At 44.6% G+C, this 19,606-nt stretch overlaps 1 protein-coding gene across 1 annotated transcript in view; it reads left to right on the forward strand.

Moving 5' to 3' along the window:
* The window catches only part of TRAIP (TRAF interacting protein), a 185,639-nt gene that overhangs the window by 116,371 nt on the left and 49,662 nt on the right, over window positions 1-19,606 (forward strand). The window contains exons 6-7 of the mRNA XM_078661235.1: window positions 6,634-6,728; window positions 7,255-7,368. Of these exons, the coding sequence (XP_078517361.1) occupies window positions 6,634-6,728; window positions 7,255-7,368 (209 nt within the window). The remainder of the gene's footprint in view (window positions 1-6,633; window positions 6,729-7,254; window positions 7,369-19,606) is intronic.

Below are 19,606 nucleotides of genomic sequence, written 5' to 3' on the forward strand. Positions count from 1 at the left end.
CGCTCCTGGGGCCCATACGCTGTGGTCTCGCCGCTGCCGCATTGCTCCACCTCGCGGCTGGAGACTACAGCTCCCAGGGAGCCTAGCGCCCACTTCCTGCCGCAGCGCGCCCGGAGGCGCTACATAATCAGGACGCTCCCTCCGTGTCGCAGGACGCGCGCGGGCGACGCCGGGCTTAGCCCGGGCAGAGGGCGGGCCATCTGTGGCCATCAGGGGTCAGCAGTGGTCTGGTCGGGCCACCCCCCTTGGCTTCAGGATGGGCAAGCGTAAACTAAACACCAGACAAGAGGAAGGTAAGAAGGCCACGGTGCCCCGTAAATCGTAGTCGATCATTTCTTACTTAACTTCAGCAGTTGGGGCTTTAAACGATCAAATAGTAAACGTTGAGAAGGAACTGGGACTAGATCTTCTTACAAACGCTGTGCCCACTCCGAATGCAGAACTGTCGCCAAGCACCGCACCCTCCATTCCTCTAGAGCCAGACATCATTGTAGTCAATGCGCTCCAGGTTGCCCAGGATAACCCGGTCGCTGTGGACACTTCTGAAACAGCTAGTTCGGGGTTGATAAGGCCATGCGATGAAAGCATTAAAACTTTTAAGAAAGATACCAAAAGGAACAAACCACCAAAACAGACCAAAGGAGGAGTGGCTAAGAACCCGGACCTTGGGCTACCAAAAAATGTTTTGGAGTTGATGGAGGAATTAATTGAATCTCACTTGGAGCCTGAGCTTGTGAACATTGGCAACGACATTGTGGACTCCCTGAACCTTTGTGTCGCAAATATTGTCAAGAAATGTGAAAATATAGACAATTTCCTGAAGGACTTAAGGGCCAACCTGATAGGTCCCAATTATGGTAATGCCTCATGTATAGAACAAGCTAGGTTGTCCAGACAGGATACAGATAATGATATTCCCTCGGGAGAGGACTTGCAGAATAATATAGGAAGTCTTAAAAAACAAGTAAAGACGCCAGATTCTACCGTGGGGGTTCAACGCCATCCCTTACCAAATGAGGTTACGCATGTAAAGACTTTAGCCAAAGATCTACACACCTTAAAATTACCCAGATTACACCTTCCCCCACAAGCTGCCCCTCTAGTGGTGGTTTTGTCTGGTATCCCTCCCTTAAAAAATGGTACTGAGGAAAATGAGAAAGATCTTTTACACAGAACCAAAAGGTGGTGTTCACAGTTCAGCAGTGGGAGCGCTGACATTTCCACGAGTATCATCGCGGCTAGAAGGGTTGAGTGGGTGGGGAAACGGAAAAAGTCCATCCCAGGAGATTGTGTGGTTGTAAATTTTAGTAGACCAAACATTGGGGACACTTTGCTGTGGGACGGCTCTGAGCTTGACGGACAAGGCATCAGGCCACTTCCTTTGGGTTATTTTTATCCACCTCCCCTCCCACAACCTATAGCAGGTCGATACACAGCTCCCCCGACTCGTGGTCTTACACTGAATGACAACAAAACCAAAAACCATTCGTATCAATCACATCAGGCATCCCTAAGGGTAGCAGAAACAGGCACGGTCGACATAAGTGGCACTGGAGTCAATTCAGATATAACACTATCTAACAGATTTTCTGTTCTATCTAGTTTAGATACAAACGATTGACAACTACCCAATGGTAATGTGAACATTTCTAGTAATGCCCAGATCACTCAACCGAAATCCCCTCCCCTGCTCAAAATAATCAGTTGGAACGTGGCTGGGTTAAGTAAGAAAGTCCAGGATGACAGTTGGCTACAATACGTGAAACAACATGAGATCATAGCCCTACAAGAGACCTGGGTCACAAGTGATCTCTTTTACCTAGATGGTTATTGTAGCTATCAAGTCAAGGCTACCCCCGGACTGGGCGGGAGACCTAAAGGTGGTCTATATATTTTAACTTCACTCAGACTCCCAGGTTCATTTACCGATTTGGGACCGCTTTCAGCTAACCTACAAGGACTAGAATGGAGTCGTCCTAAACACCCAAAGATTCTACTTTTGAATTTTTATAATGCGCCAGAGAAGGACACACAACATACACACATGAATACACTGGCCTCCTTTTTAGAACATTACAAAACAACACAAAATGCTTTATTCGACGTAATCCTAATGGGAGATTTTAATATACACCCCTGTGCCTGGGATTGCTTGGCTAAACTAAATACAGGTCCACCTGGCTCAATCTCTACTCACTTCGAACACTCGCCTCAGGGTGAGCTGTTGGAAGAACTTCTTGCAAATACCAATTTATATGAAGTTGAAGGTAGCGGAGGGGAGGAAAGGGCTCCGACCTTCGTAGGTAGAGAGGTAGGGACTGTAATTGATTATATTTTCGTTTCCCCTGGCATAGTTTGTGTGTTCCTCTATTGAGGTTGTAACCTCAGTTTTCAGTGACCACAATCCATTGATTATGTCCCTACATAAGGGGTGGGAGACAGATAATCAAAGGGACATTGAGGAAAGTAATTCTGATAAACTCATTCCTAAAGACCAGGGGAGGAGATTGATTTGGGCCAAGGTGGTCCCAGACACTTTTATGCTGGAACTAGAGAACAAAGTAAAGGAAGATATGGCAATATGCCTAGATAATCTGGCGGATGGTAAAGTGGTTTTAAATTCTTTTTCCAACATTTGTGCTCAAATTAAACTCCAACTGAAATGTAAGAAGAAGGGGGATGGTCCCGACCAACCAAGGTGCTTTGATGAGACGTGCTCAAAAGCCCACAAAGAACTTATTTATGCACTAAAACAAAATCCAAGAAATCGGGAGCTGGTGGCTGCACTTAGGAAAAACTATAAATTAGCCACGGAAAACCGTAAAAAATGCATTAAAAAGGAGGCTTGGGAAGACCTCATCTCAATTGATGTACTTAGAGACAGCTCAAAATTTTGGGCTGTAATTAACCACCCTTACTTTACTGATACAAATAACAAGGTGCTGGACTCCGTGATCCCTGATGAGACATGGGTTGCACACTTCAGTAAAATATACGATAGTGCTGAGGAGCATATTTTAATAGTTAATCCTATAGAAAATGGAGCAGCCCCTCCTTTATGTTTCAAGGAAACGGAGGTACATAGGGCTATCACAGAGATGACAAAAAACAAGGCTTCGGGCCCAGATGGTGTGCCCGCAGACCTTTATAGGTCCCCTGTGGAGTTTTGGACTAAAACACTCACAAACTTATTCAACTCCACAGTCATCTCAGGGTTCCCCTCATCCTGGGCCACTTCATCTATAATACCCGTCTTAAAAAAAGGCTCAAGAAACGACCCTGCCTGTTACAGGCCGATCTCTCTGATCGACTCTGCTGTTAAAATCTTGGGCAGAGTCATTCTGCAGAGACTCGGTGACCATCTGGAAGAGAGGAGGGTCCTTTCTGATTTACAATATGGGTTTAGGGCCGGAAGGGGCACCCTAGATCAATGCCTAAACCTCCATATGCTAATTAGTAAATACACCTTGACTAAGGAGGGTCAATTATATATGGCATTCATGGATTTATCGTTGGCTTTCGACTTGGTCAATCGATCCAAACTTTGGGCGATTTTAATTAACATGGGGATAGACCCGCCTTTGGTGAATTACCTAGCGACATTGCACCAAGATCTCCGTGCCTCTATCAGAACTAATAGAGAGGGAGGTACTACTAGCTTTTTTAGATCAAAACGGGGAGTAAGGCAGGGGTGCATTTTGGCACCCCTCCTATTTACTTTATACATAAATTCCCTCGAATCTGCCCTGAAGGGGTCCACATCTGATGTCCCCCGCGTGGGGGAGTACACAGTTCCGGTGCTCCTCTACGCGGATGACGCAGTATTGCTAGCCCGTACTGGGGTGGGGCTACAGAAACTCTTGGATGATTTTGGGGTTTTTATGTCCTCCCTGGATCTACAGATTAACAATAAAAAATCACATGTAATGGTTGCAGGGAAACGTTTAAAAAGTGTAAAGGCAAAAAAGTTTCTATGCAACGGTGAAGAAATTGCCAAGGTTCCGGTCTTTACCTATTTGGGGGTTTTGTTCGACGAAAAGGGCACCTGGAAGCCACAACTAAACGCTAAAGGCCTAGCTGTCACTAGATCCACTTCCGCTCTACTGAGCTTTGCGAAACGGCTAGGATCACGCCCAGTAGAAGCACTGCTGACAGTTTACAAGTCAAAAAGCCTTTCTATCGCCAGGTATGGTGCTTCGTTATGGGGCTATCTACCGCAAGACAAACTCCAGGTGGTAGAAAACAAGTTTCTCAGATCCCTGTTAGTGGTCCCCCAATCAACTCCAGTACTTTCAGTTCATACAGAGTTGGGTCTTGGCTTCATCAGTGATCAATTACAGCTAGCACCTCTGATCTGTTGGGCCAAGACCTGGCTGAACCCAGAAATTAGTTTAAATCACTCTATTCTAACAGACTGTTTGGCACTGGATAAAGTGAACAAAATCCCATGGTTGGCCTACATTAAAAATAAGTTTTACAAATTGGGTAGGCCTGAACTATATTTCGCCCCGAATACCATCAAGAGAGGTGATGTGCTATGGATTAAGAATAATTTTCTGGAACGTAGGGAGATAGAACGGGAGGAAGTAGAGCTCCAAAAACCGGGAGTAAGAGCTAATTACATACTGCAGACTACCCCGAAATTGGAACCCTACTTTACTATTGTGTCTCGGCCCTTCCATCGTAATCTCCTTGTGAGATTTAGACTTAATATCATTCAATATTCCCTGGGGAATTACCCAGTATGGGGTAAGCCAGATCCAGCTATCCCCTGTAGCTGTGATAATTTCTCTGAACAAACCCTGATGCACTTTATTATGTTTTGCGGCTACTACGAGGAATGTAGGAAACAGTTTTTACCACCTATTCTGAGAGAAGCAGGGTTCATACAAGTCCGTCCTGCTCTCCGTTACCTACAGCTTCTAAGTAGCATTAAAGTAATATTCGGGGTTGCACGTTTTTTGGTTGCAGCTACGCGCATTAAGTCTAGACAATTGAAGTTAAACGTTCCATGATATGCATTCATATTAATTGACCATTAGCTGTTCCGATGAATTGCACTATCCCATGTAATTATATGAAATTGTTCTCTTAAATGTTCTTTTTAAACTAAATTGCTTATATGAATAGTTTTTAACATATGAATTGTCATTTGTATATTTGTGCTGGAATTGCTTTTATGATTTTAATTAATCGAATAAAGCTTGTATTGACTTGACTTGACTGATACCATTCAATCTTTGTCGTTGAAACGAGGGACCTGAAATGAGTGATAGTGCATGAGATTGGTTGTACCAAAAGAAATCAACGAATTATTTTCACTGAAGTCACAATTTTGCTTTAGCCATATTACTACTGTTAATCCAGAATAAAGTTTGTTCCTAGATTCAAGAGGAAACTTGGAATAAAGGGTTAAGATGTACACATGCTCTATTAAATGGAGGATGGTACCTGATATGCAAGAAAATGCAAATCGGTTTTATCACAGTTTTACCAGAAAACGACTGTGTCTCTGCGCTGAAAGAAAGTTAACACTTGTAGAAATGCTCATTTTCCGTTTCTCTAAAACATCTTGAATGTTATGCAAAACATCCTGTAATGAATTCGGAGACCTACATATTAGGCAGTTGCCAATCCATGAAGTACATGAGCTAGGGACATTTCTAATTAAAATGACCAGAAAGGCAAGAGTGCAAGAAAAGGCCAAAATTAATGTGTTTTACAATATCTCCAGACGTTATTTAGGTGTTATTTAATATAAGCCTTTCAGACTTCACAAGGTGGCAAACAAGCGAATGGGAAACTGTCATTTAGCAAAGAGTTTTATATATTAAGTCCAATTCATATTCACATAAACGTGTTTTTTTCCTTCTTCATGAAACATCGACATTCGACAACTGAACACTGTTTACTATCTTGCTACAGTTTGTCAATTTTCCAAATCTCGATTTGTCAATGCGACACCAGATTAGGTTGCCTCTTTTCAGTGAGATGAAAACATTTGATTTAAGTTACACTGATCTGGGCTGGTAGGGCACCTTGCTCTGCCTGATCTGCTATTTCCTGCTTCTTTATTCTCTCATCTGTAGAGAAAACTGTTGTCTGAATTGGTAGAACACATTTTCAGACAGCGCGTGCGGGCCATTGTGCACACGTAGTAGTTGCAAGTAGGAAATCAGTGTAAGTATGCCTACTTGATGGAAAATATTTAAACGTCCTCTGGTGACCGCCTGAAACTAGCTGAGCTGCCATCCTGTTGTCACCGAGATTGTAATTAGTGAGAAACAGTTCAACAGCTATGGCAGACTACAATTAATGTCAAATGGACTGGGACAAACACCAGAATGACCAAAAATGTTCTGTGTCCGTTGAAAAGTGGTGGTTAGTTTTGTCCCCGAATTTAGTCTGTTCCACACAGATTCATTTTATTATGGAGTTGTTTATTATTTCCCTGCAGTGTGGACTCTTGCTTGTATATGCGGGGCATTTACTGAACATCCTATTGATTGGAGTATCGCTAATCTGTTTGCTTGCTGTATGGAATGTTTAATTTCTAGTCCTTAATAAGCTCCTGCTTTGCTGGCATTTCTCATTAGTCCTAACTATACAAAGTTTCTGCTTTTTTCCTTCTAGAAACAAATGAAATTCCTGGAGAAGCAGCAGGACGAGACAAAGGCAGCAAAAGAGGAGGCCCGCCGGCTGAGAAGCAAAATGAAAACGATGGAGAGGTGTGGTTTGGAGTGTTTCATTGCCACAGCTTGTCACCGACAACAAGCTGTGTAAATTCTGCTGTTGTCTTCTGCACCCACTCGCATCATTGATAGTTTTTTTGCTGCAATGATATATAGAGGCTGAAAGAGCCTGAGTTTTAGTAATGAGTGACTGTACTTGATAGAGAAGTACCCAGCTCATGTTTGAAAGTCTACTGCATCTTCAAGAGATTGTGGGAGTGATAATCGGGTAAAGACTAGAGAAAACCTTCAGGATCAGAATATTCATGGTCAATTTCTCGTACAGCACTGGGCCTGTTTCTTACCAGTTGTAACGGGTAGTCAGATTGCCATGCAAAGCAGTGGAGTGATGTATTTAGAAAATATAGCATTTGACGAAGGGGAACCCGGCTAGTGTTCCTCAGAAAGTACTTCAAATACATTATCCTGCCTACATCATCTCTGCTGCCACACATGGCCCGTCAGGAAAACTCTGTTCCTTCAGTAATTTTACATTAAAATCTGAATGATTTTTGTATTTTAGCCTCGAGTTACTGCTCCAGGGCCAACGTACAGAGGTGGAGGAAATGGTACGCGATATGGGCATCGGCCAGTCCGCTGTGGAGCAGCTGGCAGTCTACTGCGTGTCATTGAAGAAGTAGGTGTATTCTAAGATGTAAAATTGATCCCATTGATTAAGAATGTTATCATTACACTGTCCATATTGTATTTTTATGCCTGGAGAGGTAAAGGATGCAGGGAGATTCTGTCTGTCCTGCTTTAGATTATTTGACTTGCAGATGAGGCCTTTGGACTAGCACTATGGAACCGATTCACATTCTAACAGTCATAATTCTATTTTGTGATTTTTAAACAGTTGTGGATTGGATTAGTTTGTTAGCAACACCATTGAAATTACATACACAGCTTTGGTACTGTTAAAGGAAGTTGTGTTGAACAGTGCCAGACCCTTCTAAACCACCTGTTTCCATTTCACTGGGAAAACCACAGCGGCATTGCTCCCTCCCCACTTTTCACGAACCCCCATTCCATCAAAATTTTCCTAATTGTGTCCATTCTGTGCCCCTTACATTGTCACACTGTGAATGCTGTTTATTGGTGACTGAGATGAATTGAGCTGTGGTTTTGATTTGGCTGTTACACGCTTGAAGATCTTTTGCAGAATAATTGGGCCTTTCTGTTACTTGTGCTAAATGTAATTGTGGTTTCTTACTTGGAGGGTTGTTCAACCCAAGTTGCAACTAATCTGGTAGAATGTTCCAAAGATCCAAGTAACTCTGAAACACACAACCCAGTCAACAGGGGTTCAAAGCACAAACTTTAGGTACCCTTGAAGCATGTTCTGTGTGTCCTGCGCAGTCTGAGGTTACTGGGCAGTACCTTTGGTGGATGCTGTTGTTTACAGTTTGAGCCCAAGAAACACAGATACTGTTACACTTACTTTGGATATTCGAGTCACTCCCTTTACCCTCATCTCCAAAAGTAGCAGAGGCAAGGATTAATTTAAGAAGCGGTGTTGGGTTAAAAATTTAGGGCCCGATTACGACCTGGGTAGGCAGGGTTGCTCTGTCATAAATGTGACGGAAATCCTGTCCACCAAATTACAATTCCATTGTATCCTATGGAACTTGTAATTTGTTGTATGGGATATCCGTCACGTTTGTGACGGAGTATTCCATCCGCGAAGAGTGTAATCAGGCCCTTGGATAAAACAATAACTAGAAAATCCTAAATGTTTAAATTGTTTGTATATCTTTTTCCATATCCCTTCCAAGTCCTTATGGGCTTTGGATTGTTGAGTAAATATTTACTCTGTGTCACTTGTGCTGTGCTTCATTTCTTCGGGGGGCGGGGGGGTCACTGGAGCTGTTCAACTTTTGAATTCGTAGGGGCCCTTCTAGTGTTTGACTGAAAGCCTGTTGGTTGCAGTTGAATTTATATAGGGAAATATTGGATGTACTGTTTGCTGTTTGTGGGTAGTTAAAAGCTTAGAATGAGGGTAATCGCACACAAGCAGAATTTTTGCTGAGTAGTATGAGGATAGAAACATCGGAAGCATCACCATGGTTAATCGAGACACTCCAAAACATATGGAGAGCATAGGTGGACGTCTGAGCCATCGGTCAAAATGTGTTCACTGCCAAGATGTTCTACTGTTCCAGCCTTATTGATGCTGACAACTCTGGTACCAATCACCACATCCACGGTACCAGCTCAGACATTGAGACCGATTCATTCAATGGCAACAGTTACCATGCTGGTGATAGGACAGGTCATGACTCCATTACATCACCAACCTTTGGCAACGACTCCGACATAGACGCCCTCTTCAGGCTCAATACATACCATATATTTTACACACTCTGATGCAGTTTTTTCTGTAACCGAACCTTTTTTACCACCAAGACCATTATATGTCATACGTGCAGAGGAACCATTGCAAGTACCTTTACAGAAACTGACTCTACTAAGTCTTCCTGACACACTGGTATCACACAGTGTCATCACTCCCCCGGCACCAACAATGCCACAGCCAGCTATGCCACTGGAAGTTACAAGGGTAACAAGACTGTCAGAACCCACAATGCCTTTTCCATCACAAACTCCAGACAGATGTAAGCAGAAACGATCTTCGACCTCTCCAAGCACATCAAGAGGCCATTCTAAAGACAATTCCTATACACTATCACAATCTACAGCCTCTTTCTTCAGATTATCGCAGTGGATAACATTCTTATATTCCAGGATATACTTAATAGAGGTGCAGCAAAGCCCAGCATACAGCAAGTGATCCCTCACTTTTCTGTATTGGTAATAATGAAGACATTGCAACCCAGAGTTTCACAGAAACCAATTTTATCACTAGTCCCAGGCTTCACAAAGCTCATCGAAATTACATTTTTGGACATCAGCCACTTTAAAATCAGCCATTCTGCATTTTTTAAAGAAATACAAGCCTGCTCAACAAGATCTTGTATTTCTTTGCCAGGTACCCAGCCTGAACTTGGTCATAGTATCTGCAGTGTGTAATAAGCACTCTTCAGCACCAGAGACATCAGTGCCATCAGAAAGAGAAAGCAAAAAGATGGATGCTGTAGCTCAAAGTCCGATGATAGACAGCCATAACCCTCAAATCAGCTACTGACTGCTCTTTTTAGCAGTTATGACAGTGCACTACAGGAATACCTATTCACTTTCGCAGATGACCTACCAAGAAGCAGAAGACAAGACTTCCTAAAAGTTTTAATTGAGGGGCTGATTGTCTGCAACCCAGTCATACGCACAGTCATGGATACCGTTCGCCTAGTAGTGTCGACCTTCTGGCATGGCATTGCTTTACGACCAGTATAATGGCTTTGTCTAACATCTCCAAAGCACGATGCACAGTTAAAAATATTGAAGTTGCCTTTTTCAGGTTCTGTACTCTTCGGTGCCCATGCTGACTAAGAGACGACGAGTGAAAAAGGAATCTGAAAGGACCACTGCCTGCCCTTAAAAAAAGAAACGGAAAAGTTTAATTTTTCGTTTTTAAATTCATCCCGTTTTCCTTTAAGGAAAACAGGCTGCTTTATTGAAAAAGCAGTTAGACATGGTGGTCTTCTGAACCCATTCGGCCACCATCCCTTTGAGTGCTAGCCATGCCCAATGGGGTCGCAAATTGCGCTTGCCTCATGAATATTGATGAGGTATGCAATTTGCTACCCCATTGGGAATCGTAAACAGTGCCTGAGACACTGTTATACATTCAGTTCAGCTAGTCACAATTCTGCAAAATTTGCGACTCGCTAAACTGAAAGGTCGTACATCTGGCCCATAATCTTTGTTTCCCAATAAAGGCCCAAAGAAAGACTTTGGACCCATCTTAGACCTGAGGCAAGCCAACAAAAACATTATAAAGGTGAAATTCAGTATGCTTGCACTACATCAAATGTGTCCATAATTCACGAAAGGAGACTGGATATGCTCTGTGGATCTTCAGGCTGCTTATTTTCACATCCCAATAGAGAAGAAACACAGGAAATGTTGCCACTCCTTGTTGACAAAATTCACTACCAATGCAAGGTATTAACATGCAGCTTTAAACTAGCACCAAAAACCTTTTCCGAATGCATGCCAGTAGTTACAGGCTTCCTCCGTACAAAGTACAAAATTATTTTGCTCAAACTATCTTTTTAGAAAGTGAATCTAGAAAAATCAACCACATTTTCAGTTCAGATACTAGTGGCATCTCTCAACACCATTACAGTAGAGGTGTTTCCTTCGACTGCCAGAGTGTGTGCCATTTTTCAGAAATGTCACTAATGAATGCACATTAGAAATCCATCAGTGAGACAAATCTCCTCTTTCTTAGGATCCTTTACCTCTTGCATTTTTTTTAGTGACCCATGCTCATCTCCTCGGGATGAGACAACTGCAACATTCTTGGAAGACCACTGGTCACAACACCACGGCGATTGGGAAGACAAAATAAGCTTGACTGTTCCTTCAGTGGTGCTAAATAAACACAATCTACACTAGTCTCTTTTCATCAAGACCTACCTAATCGGGCCAATGTGACCGACACTTCCTTCACTGGACGGGGCACACATCATAACGGTATTACAATTCAGGGTCATGATCTCATAAATAACAACTGTTCCCCATCAACATCCTTGAGCTAAAGACAGTTCACCTATCTCTCAGGGCTTTCCTCCCAGCTTTAACCACCACCACAGTTCTGATACAGACTGACAATATTACCACCATGTGCTATTAAAAAAGACGGGAGGAACAAAAACAATACCTCTATCATTAGAAGCCCATGCCATTTGACATTGGTTACTAGCAAAGAATTTGTCCCTTTAAGCTGTTCACCGGCCAGGTCTGCAAAACCAACAGATAGACCTACTCAGCAGATGTTTCTACATAAATCACGAGTGGAAGCTTGATAACAACCTACTAAATTCAGTCTTTCAAGAATGGGGTTATCCACAAATAGATCTATTTGCCAATAAGCAAAATGCCCCACCTACGGATCCGGAATGTGGGACCCACAGTCCGGGGGAAACGCTCTTTTAGTGTCTTGATCTAACCAATTTTTACACGCTTTGCCTTCAATACCACTGATACTGTTCAAACGGTTCTACTTGACCATGTTCCTGATGGCTCTGGAGTGACTGAGGATATCGTGGCTTTGAAAGCTACTGTACCTATTGCTTAAACCTCACAAAAAGCTACCTTGCAAGCAACCACGACATATTGTCCAGGATTGGGGGAAAATCCTTCCTGCCAACAGTCAATGTTTGAATTTGGCAGCACTGCTCCTAGTGTCATTCAGTATGGACAACTACATTTTCACTAGACTGTATGCAAATTGTTAAGGAAGCAAAAAAGACCATATACCAGGATCTCTTATTCATTCAAGTTGAAAAGATTTCTAATTTGGTGCCTCAACAAAAACATGACCCTTGTTCCTGCCAAGAAAATGAAATGCATCCTAACATATTGCACTTGTCACATTCAAAACGTAAATATTCTTTGATTAAAGTGCATCTAGCCACCATAACAGCTTATCATAAATGTCCAAACTTAAGGTCCTTCACAATCTCAGTAATCTTAGATTTTTTTGGGAAGGACCAAAGAAAAACTTGACTTTCAATCAAAAGGCCTGCTCCTCCGTGGGAGTTAAATATGCCCCCCTAAATTCATGACTCCTTCTTTCAAGGGTATTAATAAGGCTACATTGCAGCATTTTTAGTGAAAAGTTGCTTTCCTAGTTGCCATTACGTTGGCAAGGAGAAATAGTAAGTTACAGGCTTTGTCTGCTATTGAACCTTACTTGATTTTCCATCACAACAGAGTAGTATTAAGTATATGCTAGTGGAGTCAGGTTTTTCACATCTCCATTTTAGAAGGGTTTTGTTCGTTGATTTTTATAGCCTCCAGATGTTGACTCCCCGCATGTTTACTGGAAGTCCAGATGACCAACAGACTTACGTTTAGTTTTTCTCCATTTTTAGTGTCAACTCTATGCCATTAAAAGCTACTTTTAAGCAATTGATTAGCATAGATAGTGGGGTCTAGTATATATTGAAAAGAAGGGGTGCAAGTGTTGTCCTGTGGAAAACACCTACATTTTCTGTGAAAGGAGGTAGTGATAAGGTTTATGTTCTTTCATTTAGGTATGACTTTATCCAGTTCCATGTATTTTATATGAGTGGTTCTTTACATGATTAAATCTACTGAGGGGGTCCAGTAGTAATCGTGCAGCAGGTCTGTCAGAATATTTGTTGCCTATAGCGATCAGTGCTAATTCCATGTCTCCTACTGGTCTGAATCCTGTCTATTAGACAGAGTCTCGATAGAAGCGGATATTTCAATAGGTTGCTCATTAATGGTCTGTTTTCATAGCAGTTGTAATTTGTTACGTCCTCAAGGTGTAATCCTTGCGTCAAAATTGGTTTGACATATTATGTTTTTAGTTTTTTGGGGCATTTTTCTCAAAACAGTAATCAGTTACTGATCGCTTTGACTGTTATCTCTGCTGAGATATCTTTTACAGGGTTTTTGAATACATATGTTACAATTAACCTATCCTGCTGAATTAACAGATTCAAGAGACCAAGGCCCAGAATGGGTCTATGATCTCCGTTCCGCTTGACAAGGAACCGTAAAAAAGTCTAATCTTGTGTGCCTTTCCCACATGTCCTCTGCGTTCAGCAGGGCAAGAACTTATGCCTTCAAAATCAAGGTGTGTGCGAGAGAGCACATCCTGGTGGAAGGTGGGTGGTCCTGACGATAGGATAGGTCCTTGCACAAGCAGATGAGCTGAATAATGCATTGTGATTGCGTCTCATTCAATGGCAAAATGTTTGAGCTTCCAAACCCTCCTCCAATGTTTCCCCTACACCCTGCACCACTGGATTATTGTGCCTTAAGGAGGTGTTGAATCAGTGGGGTATTGAGAACAGGAGCCAGAAGACCATGCTTAGTGCTAATGTTTGTTATGGCGTCCAATAGATATACCACTCCTTTAAGGGAGCAGTGGGTCTATAGGGGTGTTTCTAATGGTTCTGCTGCTTTTCATACTACCAGGGTGAACAAAGACTTCTTCTGAAGCAGGGTCCAAGGCAAATAGGGTGTCCCCTTTTTACTTTTGTAAATCAAGTTAAAAGACTAGCAACTGAGATGTAAGGGGAAGGGTGGTTTGGGGAGATTAGTTTCAAAGTCATCATCCTCCCTATGGCTGCAGTCCGTCTCATGCATGGCAAGGGCTTGGATTACAACCATCTTGTCAAACCTATTGACCCTGGGGGTGTCCTGTAGCAAAGGCTAGTCTTCTGAACTGGCCTTAGGTCTTTAATTTTATTCTAGCATCAGCATCATAGGCAGTGCCGAACACTGGGAGGTGGCACTTCGACGAGCACTGACTTCCAGAGAGGCGTTGAGGCCTGTAGTTGGATGATGCCTACTGTAAGGCCTTGACCTTCATAGTTGGCCAGTGGATTCAGGAATTCCAACTTTACCTTTTTCACCATCTCAATCAGCTCTGAGGACAAGCCGGGTGTCTTAACAATGTTGTCACTGTCCCGGGAATGTTTCTTCGAGGAAACAGAGGAATTTTCCTCCCTATGTTGGTTTTTGTGTTTTTTTGTTCCAATAATTTTGGGAGATCATGCTCCATCAGGAAATTTAATCTGAAGGAGAACACGTCTGCATGTCACTGCAGGCCTTGGACCAAAAAGGTTTGTACTCCTACTCCCCAAAAGCCCTTGGGACATTAATGAACAGGAGTCCCAGGCAGTGGAACCATGGTTTAAGCCAAGGCACCACATGCAGATGCTATGTGTGTCAAATAAATACCTGTTGTTTGATGCATTAATGAACATGAGTCGCCTCTGTGGAGCAATGGTTTGAGCCAAGGCACCATGTGCAGATGCCATGTGGCTCAAACAAAGACCTTTTCTCTGCCAGGGCTTAAACCCTGAAGCCTTGGGAGCCTCTGTATTACATATCTGTTAAAGTTGGTTTCATGTAATATGGCAGAAGCATTGTCCCATCAATCTTTGTGATAAAGAGGTGCTCCGCCTAGTAGTTGACTGGTAGGTCACCTACATGACTACAGTTCATATTTAAGTTTCTTGCATTGATTAAGATGTATGACAGCTCCTTTTGGGCGTGCATGGAAGATTGTTTGTTTCCCACTGCTTTAGGTTGTGCTGATAGTTGACTTGGATACTTTGGTTCGAAGACACTGGAAGATGATGGTGATTCTTGTTCATTGGCTTGTTATGTGTCCAGGGATCGGAGGACCTGTCTGCCAGTCAGCTGATCATTGGTTTTTTAAATCTCCTTGATGCTCTTTGAGATCCACACGTTTTTCCTGAGAATTATTTTGACTTTAAATCCTTGAAGTAGGTTCTGGTGGCAGGATGGTAGATAATCCATTGAAGTTTTATTTTTATTTTCCAATATTATATTCATAGTTTGAAGATGGGTTATACAGACTTTGTCCTATAAGGAATTGGATTGTTCTTGGTAAGCTGGTGGTTCTAGTACTTGTTATGGCAAGTGTTGGAATTTTTAGGTTTAATGCTCCCGCTCCTTCCAAATCACAGTGAAGTCATTTGACTGGATTAGGGGGGGCTTGCAAACTGGGCAATGAGATTATTAGGAGGGTTGATAGAGTAGAGGTTCAGGTGTGAAGGGCAGACTTTATAGAGGATTGTGAGAAGGTCTGCATGTAGTTTGGAATACTTTAATGGTGTTGAATGTTTTGTGGTCTGAAACATGTTAACGTTTTCATGTAGTGGCAATCCAGGTCTTCTGTGTCATCCATTATGTTGGGGGTTGTTTTAGTGGGGAAGGTGTGAAATTGAAATTGCCAGTGAAAGGTTTCTTGTAATTACACTGGGCAATTGAAGATATAGCTGTGAAGCTGTCATTATGGTGGAGAGGTAAGCAGAGGTTGAATTGCAGGGATAAAGTGGCAGATGAGGTAGTAAGAGAATGTTAGAATGGTGAAAGCGAGAATGAGTTTAAGTGGAGAGGAGTTAAAAAGTAAGCGCTCAAACTGATGTCAGCTAAGGGAGGGCCTAGGGAGGCACCTCTTTGGGATTAGGAACTCACTACTGCAGAGCTCAGGCAGGTCCAATTGCTGGTCCGGTGCAAAAGGTCAGCTGGGCAGTTGCAGGGAGGCTTCTGGAGCTTGTTGTGTCCCTATAGCTCAGACAGGAGGTAAATCATCTGACCCTTGGAGTCACTCTGGTTATCCTGGGATGAAGGGAGCAGGTCTAGTCTTCCTTCTCAGAGAACAAGGCAGTCCTCAATCAGCAGGGCAGTCCTTTGTTGGCAGGACAGCCCACCTTCTGTAACATCCACAGCTCCAGGAATGTACTGATGAGTGGCTCAGGAGGTCAAATAGTTCTACTTGGTGGCAGCCTTTGTGTGCAGAATAACCCTGCCCTATCCCCATATCTGGCTCTGGAAAGTTTGCCCCTTCCCCTATCAAGGCTGCAAACTGTCTAGGGCGACAATAGGCAGGTATCTGAAAGAGACATCTAGCTGCAGATTCCTTACCTTAGAACTTCCTGGGCTTCAGACTGGATTCAGAAGATTTTTCTTGCACAGTACCCCTGCGCGCTGATAGGTGACGTTGGTCTACTCCACATGACGTCTGCATCATCTATATAGGCACCACCTCGGCACGCTGACATCAGTTCTTTTATTTTGCGCCAGCCAGCGCAGATCCGTCGGAGAGTTACCCCCTATCATTTTTAGACACACTTTTTTTTACCTTTTGTCGACATTTATTTATTTGTGTGTAGGCACTCCATCTAAAAAAAAAAGACCCCAGGATTCAAACCGTGCTGCGTTGATCACCGCGCCATGTCGGTCACAGAAACCCCATCTCCTGTTTTGTTTGGTTCCTGGAGTGCGACCACGACCTGAAGTCGTGCTCCAACTGTCGGGCCATGGCGCCTAAAGCTTTGTGGGAGCAGTCCCTAAAGCTGCTTGCGGCCTGGCGTCTGGCACCTTGGAGGTCTACTCGGAGGTCTTGTTCCCAGTCTCGGTCAAGAGGAAGGTCAGAACATCGCTCCGGAGGCTTAAAAGTCTTCATCCTCCCATTCGAAGCCCTCAAAGGGGTCGGGTAAGAAGCATCACAAAAAGCACAAGAAGTCAAAGTGTGCTTTTACTTCACCCTGTCCGTCACCTGATGCGATGGGGGAGTCTCGAGGTTTGAAGCCTTGTCTCCCTCCTTTCCGGGAATGACCCCAGCCCTATTAAAAAAAAATGATGATGCCATGTGAGCCATTTTTGGGTGGCCGAACCCTACCGGTGCTCTTTCGGGCCCCGCAGGCTCACCAGGAGTCCACTGGGTTCTGAGCCAGCAGCTCTGGCCCCAGCGCACATTGCTCCTTGTGGATCCGTTCCCGGATCCCGACCGGCGCTGGTCGCACTTCCTGACCTACCCCGACACCAAGTCTCCTGACATTACTGTGCCAGCCGTCCGTCTCACCCCCATTCTCATCCGCGAATACTCGGAGACAGCCGGGCATCCACCGAGGCCGACGCCAACAGAGCCCTCGGACTCTCATGCATCCTCAGCCTTATTTTGAGGGGCTAGGTTTGGAGGAAGATTAGGAGGAGACACAGGACCCCTTGGAAGTTCTGCCTTATACTGAAGAAGTGGACTGGTATGAGGAACTGGATAATGCCAGTGGCTTGGATACCTCTCTAGAGCCTGGCATGCTTTCCACTTCCTAACTGGGCTATGGAGGAGGGCGCTTCCTTTGCCATGGTGGTACGTAGGGCTGCAAAGGTCTTGTGGTGGTCAAGACCAATGTTTTAATGGAAATACTACAGGCTGACGTTTCCACTTCGGAACCCTTGCTGCAATTTATTGAGGCTTTAACTAATGTTCTTTTGGGCACTTGGTCCAAGCATAGCACAAAGGCTCCTGTGAATAGAACTATCGCCCGCTTCTGCCGCCCTGCACCAGGCAATCCAGCTTTCCTCACATCTCACCTAACTCTTGAGAGCTTGGGGGGGGTCATAGCCTCTACTCTGCGTGTCGTGTTCCCATCTGCACACCCGAATAGGGAATCCAAAAGGCTGAATAGCTTTGGAAAGGAAATGTTCTCTAACACCAACCAAGCATTATGGTCAGTAAACAGTTCATGCCTATTGGGTCATTACTCCCATTCATTATGGGAGACTGGAGACGGTTGCACACATGCTGCCGCAATTCCCAAAGGAGGCCCGGGCTGTCCTTGCCCAAGCTGTTGCAGACGGGAAAGATGCAGCTACATTTATCATCTGCTGAGCCTTGACACAATGGGCTCGCTGGGCAGAGCGATTTCCTTGACAGTGGTCCTTTGGCGCCACGCCTGGCTGAGAACATCTGGCTTCTTTGGGGATGTCCAAGTCAACCTTATGGACATACCCTTTGATGGCTCCTGTCTCTTCGGAGATCAGGCTGACGTGGCGCTAGAGCTCTTTAAGGATCACGGGCTATGGCCAAGTTCTTGGGCCTTTCTGTAACATCCCGTCCAGCGTCAGCCTTTCGCTCCTGTCGTGACTGCGCCAGCCCTATCCTAGTCAGAGGACCGCGCAAGTTCAGCAACCTTTGCGCGGCTGTGGGTGTTGCTTGCCCTAACCCAGTGAGTAGGGCTGCCAAAGGTCAAGTCAGGCCACTCCCCCACCTCCCTCCTCCGCCTCCAAACCCTCCTTGCCCAACCCTCCCAGATCATGGGCGTCCAGTTGGTGGCAGGATACACCAACACCTCCACCAGTGGCGGGACATCACCTCGGACAAGTGGGTCCCACAGATAGTCCAAAGGGGCTCCTCCTTTCCCTTCAATACTACCTCTCCCTCCCGCCCACAATGTATCCTACATACGGTCGGCTGATGGAGGATCACCATGCCCTACTTCGAGAGGAAGTCATGACTCTTGGCCAAGGGAGCCATTGAGAGGGATCTGGTGCCATAAATAGGCTTTGGTTGCTATTCCTGCTACTTTCTGGTCCTCCAAAAAGGTTGGAGGCCTTCGTCCTATCCTCGACCTCAGAGCCCTCAACTACTTCCTTAGAAAAGAAGTTTGATGCTCACTCTTGCTCAGGTTCTGTTTTCCCTGGATCCGGGATACTGGATGGTAGCGCTGGACTTGCATGACACCTATTTCCATATTCTCGTCCTGCCTGCTCATCGTCGATACCTATAGTTTACGGTGGGCCACTTTGTTTGCTGTGCTCTCCTTCAGCCTCACCAGTGCCCCTCTGGTGTTCACCAAGGTGATGGCAATGGTCGCAGCTCCTCCTGAGGAGACCAGGGATTTCAGTCTTTCCTATCTTGATGACTGGCTGTTGAAGGTGGGCTCACCCCAGGCAATCGTCGTCCAACTCCAGACTACACCAAACCTTCTGCATTCCCTGCGGTTCACTGCCAACATGCCAAAGTCACACCTTCCCAGATGCTCTTTCATCGGAGCTGTTCTAGACCCAGTATAGCTTCGGGCCTATCCTCCCAAACGGCGAGTCCAGGGTATTCAGGCTATGACACCGATGTTTCAGCCTCTCTCCTGGATTTCGGTGAGACTGACTCTGAGGCTGCTGGGCCTCCTGCATCCTGCAAGTGAATCATGTCAGATGGCACATGTGGGCTCTGCAGTGGGACCTAAAGTTCCAGTGGGTGCAGCATCTGGGGAATCTCACCAACCTGGTCCAGATATTGGAAGTAACTGCACAAGATCTGCAGTGATGGATGACAAACCACGGAAGAGTTGCAGACCCATCTCTCTTCCCCACCCAGATCTCACAGTGGTGAAAGATGCGTCACTACTGGGATGGGGCGGCCATCTGGTGGAGGTGGACATCAGAGGTCACAGGTCTCCGAT

The sequence above is a fragment of the Lissotriton helveticus genome, chromosome 9 (genome assembly GCF_964261635.1).
Source record: "Lissotriton helveticus chromosome 9, aLisHel1.1, whole genome shotgun sequence".
NCBI classification, from domain to species: Eukaryota; Metazoa; Chordata; class Amphibia; order Caudata; family Salamandridae; genus Lissotriton; species Lissotriton helveticus.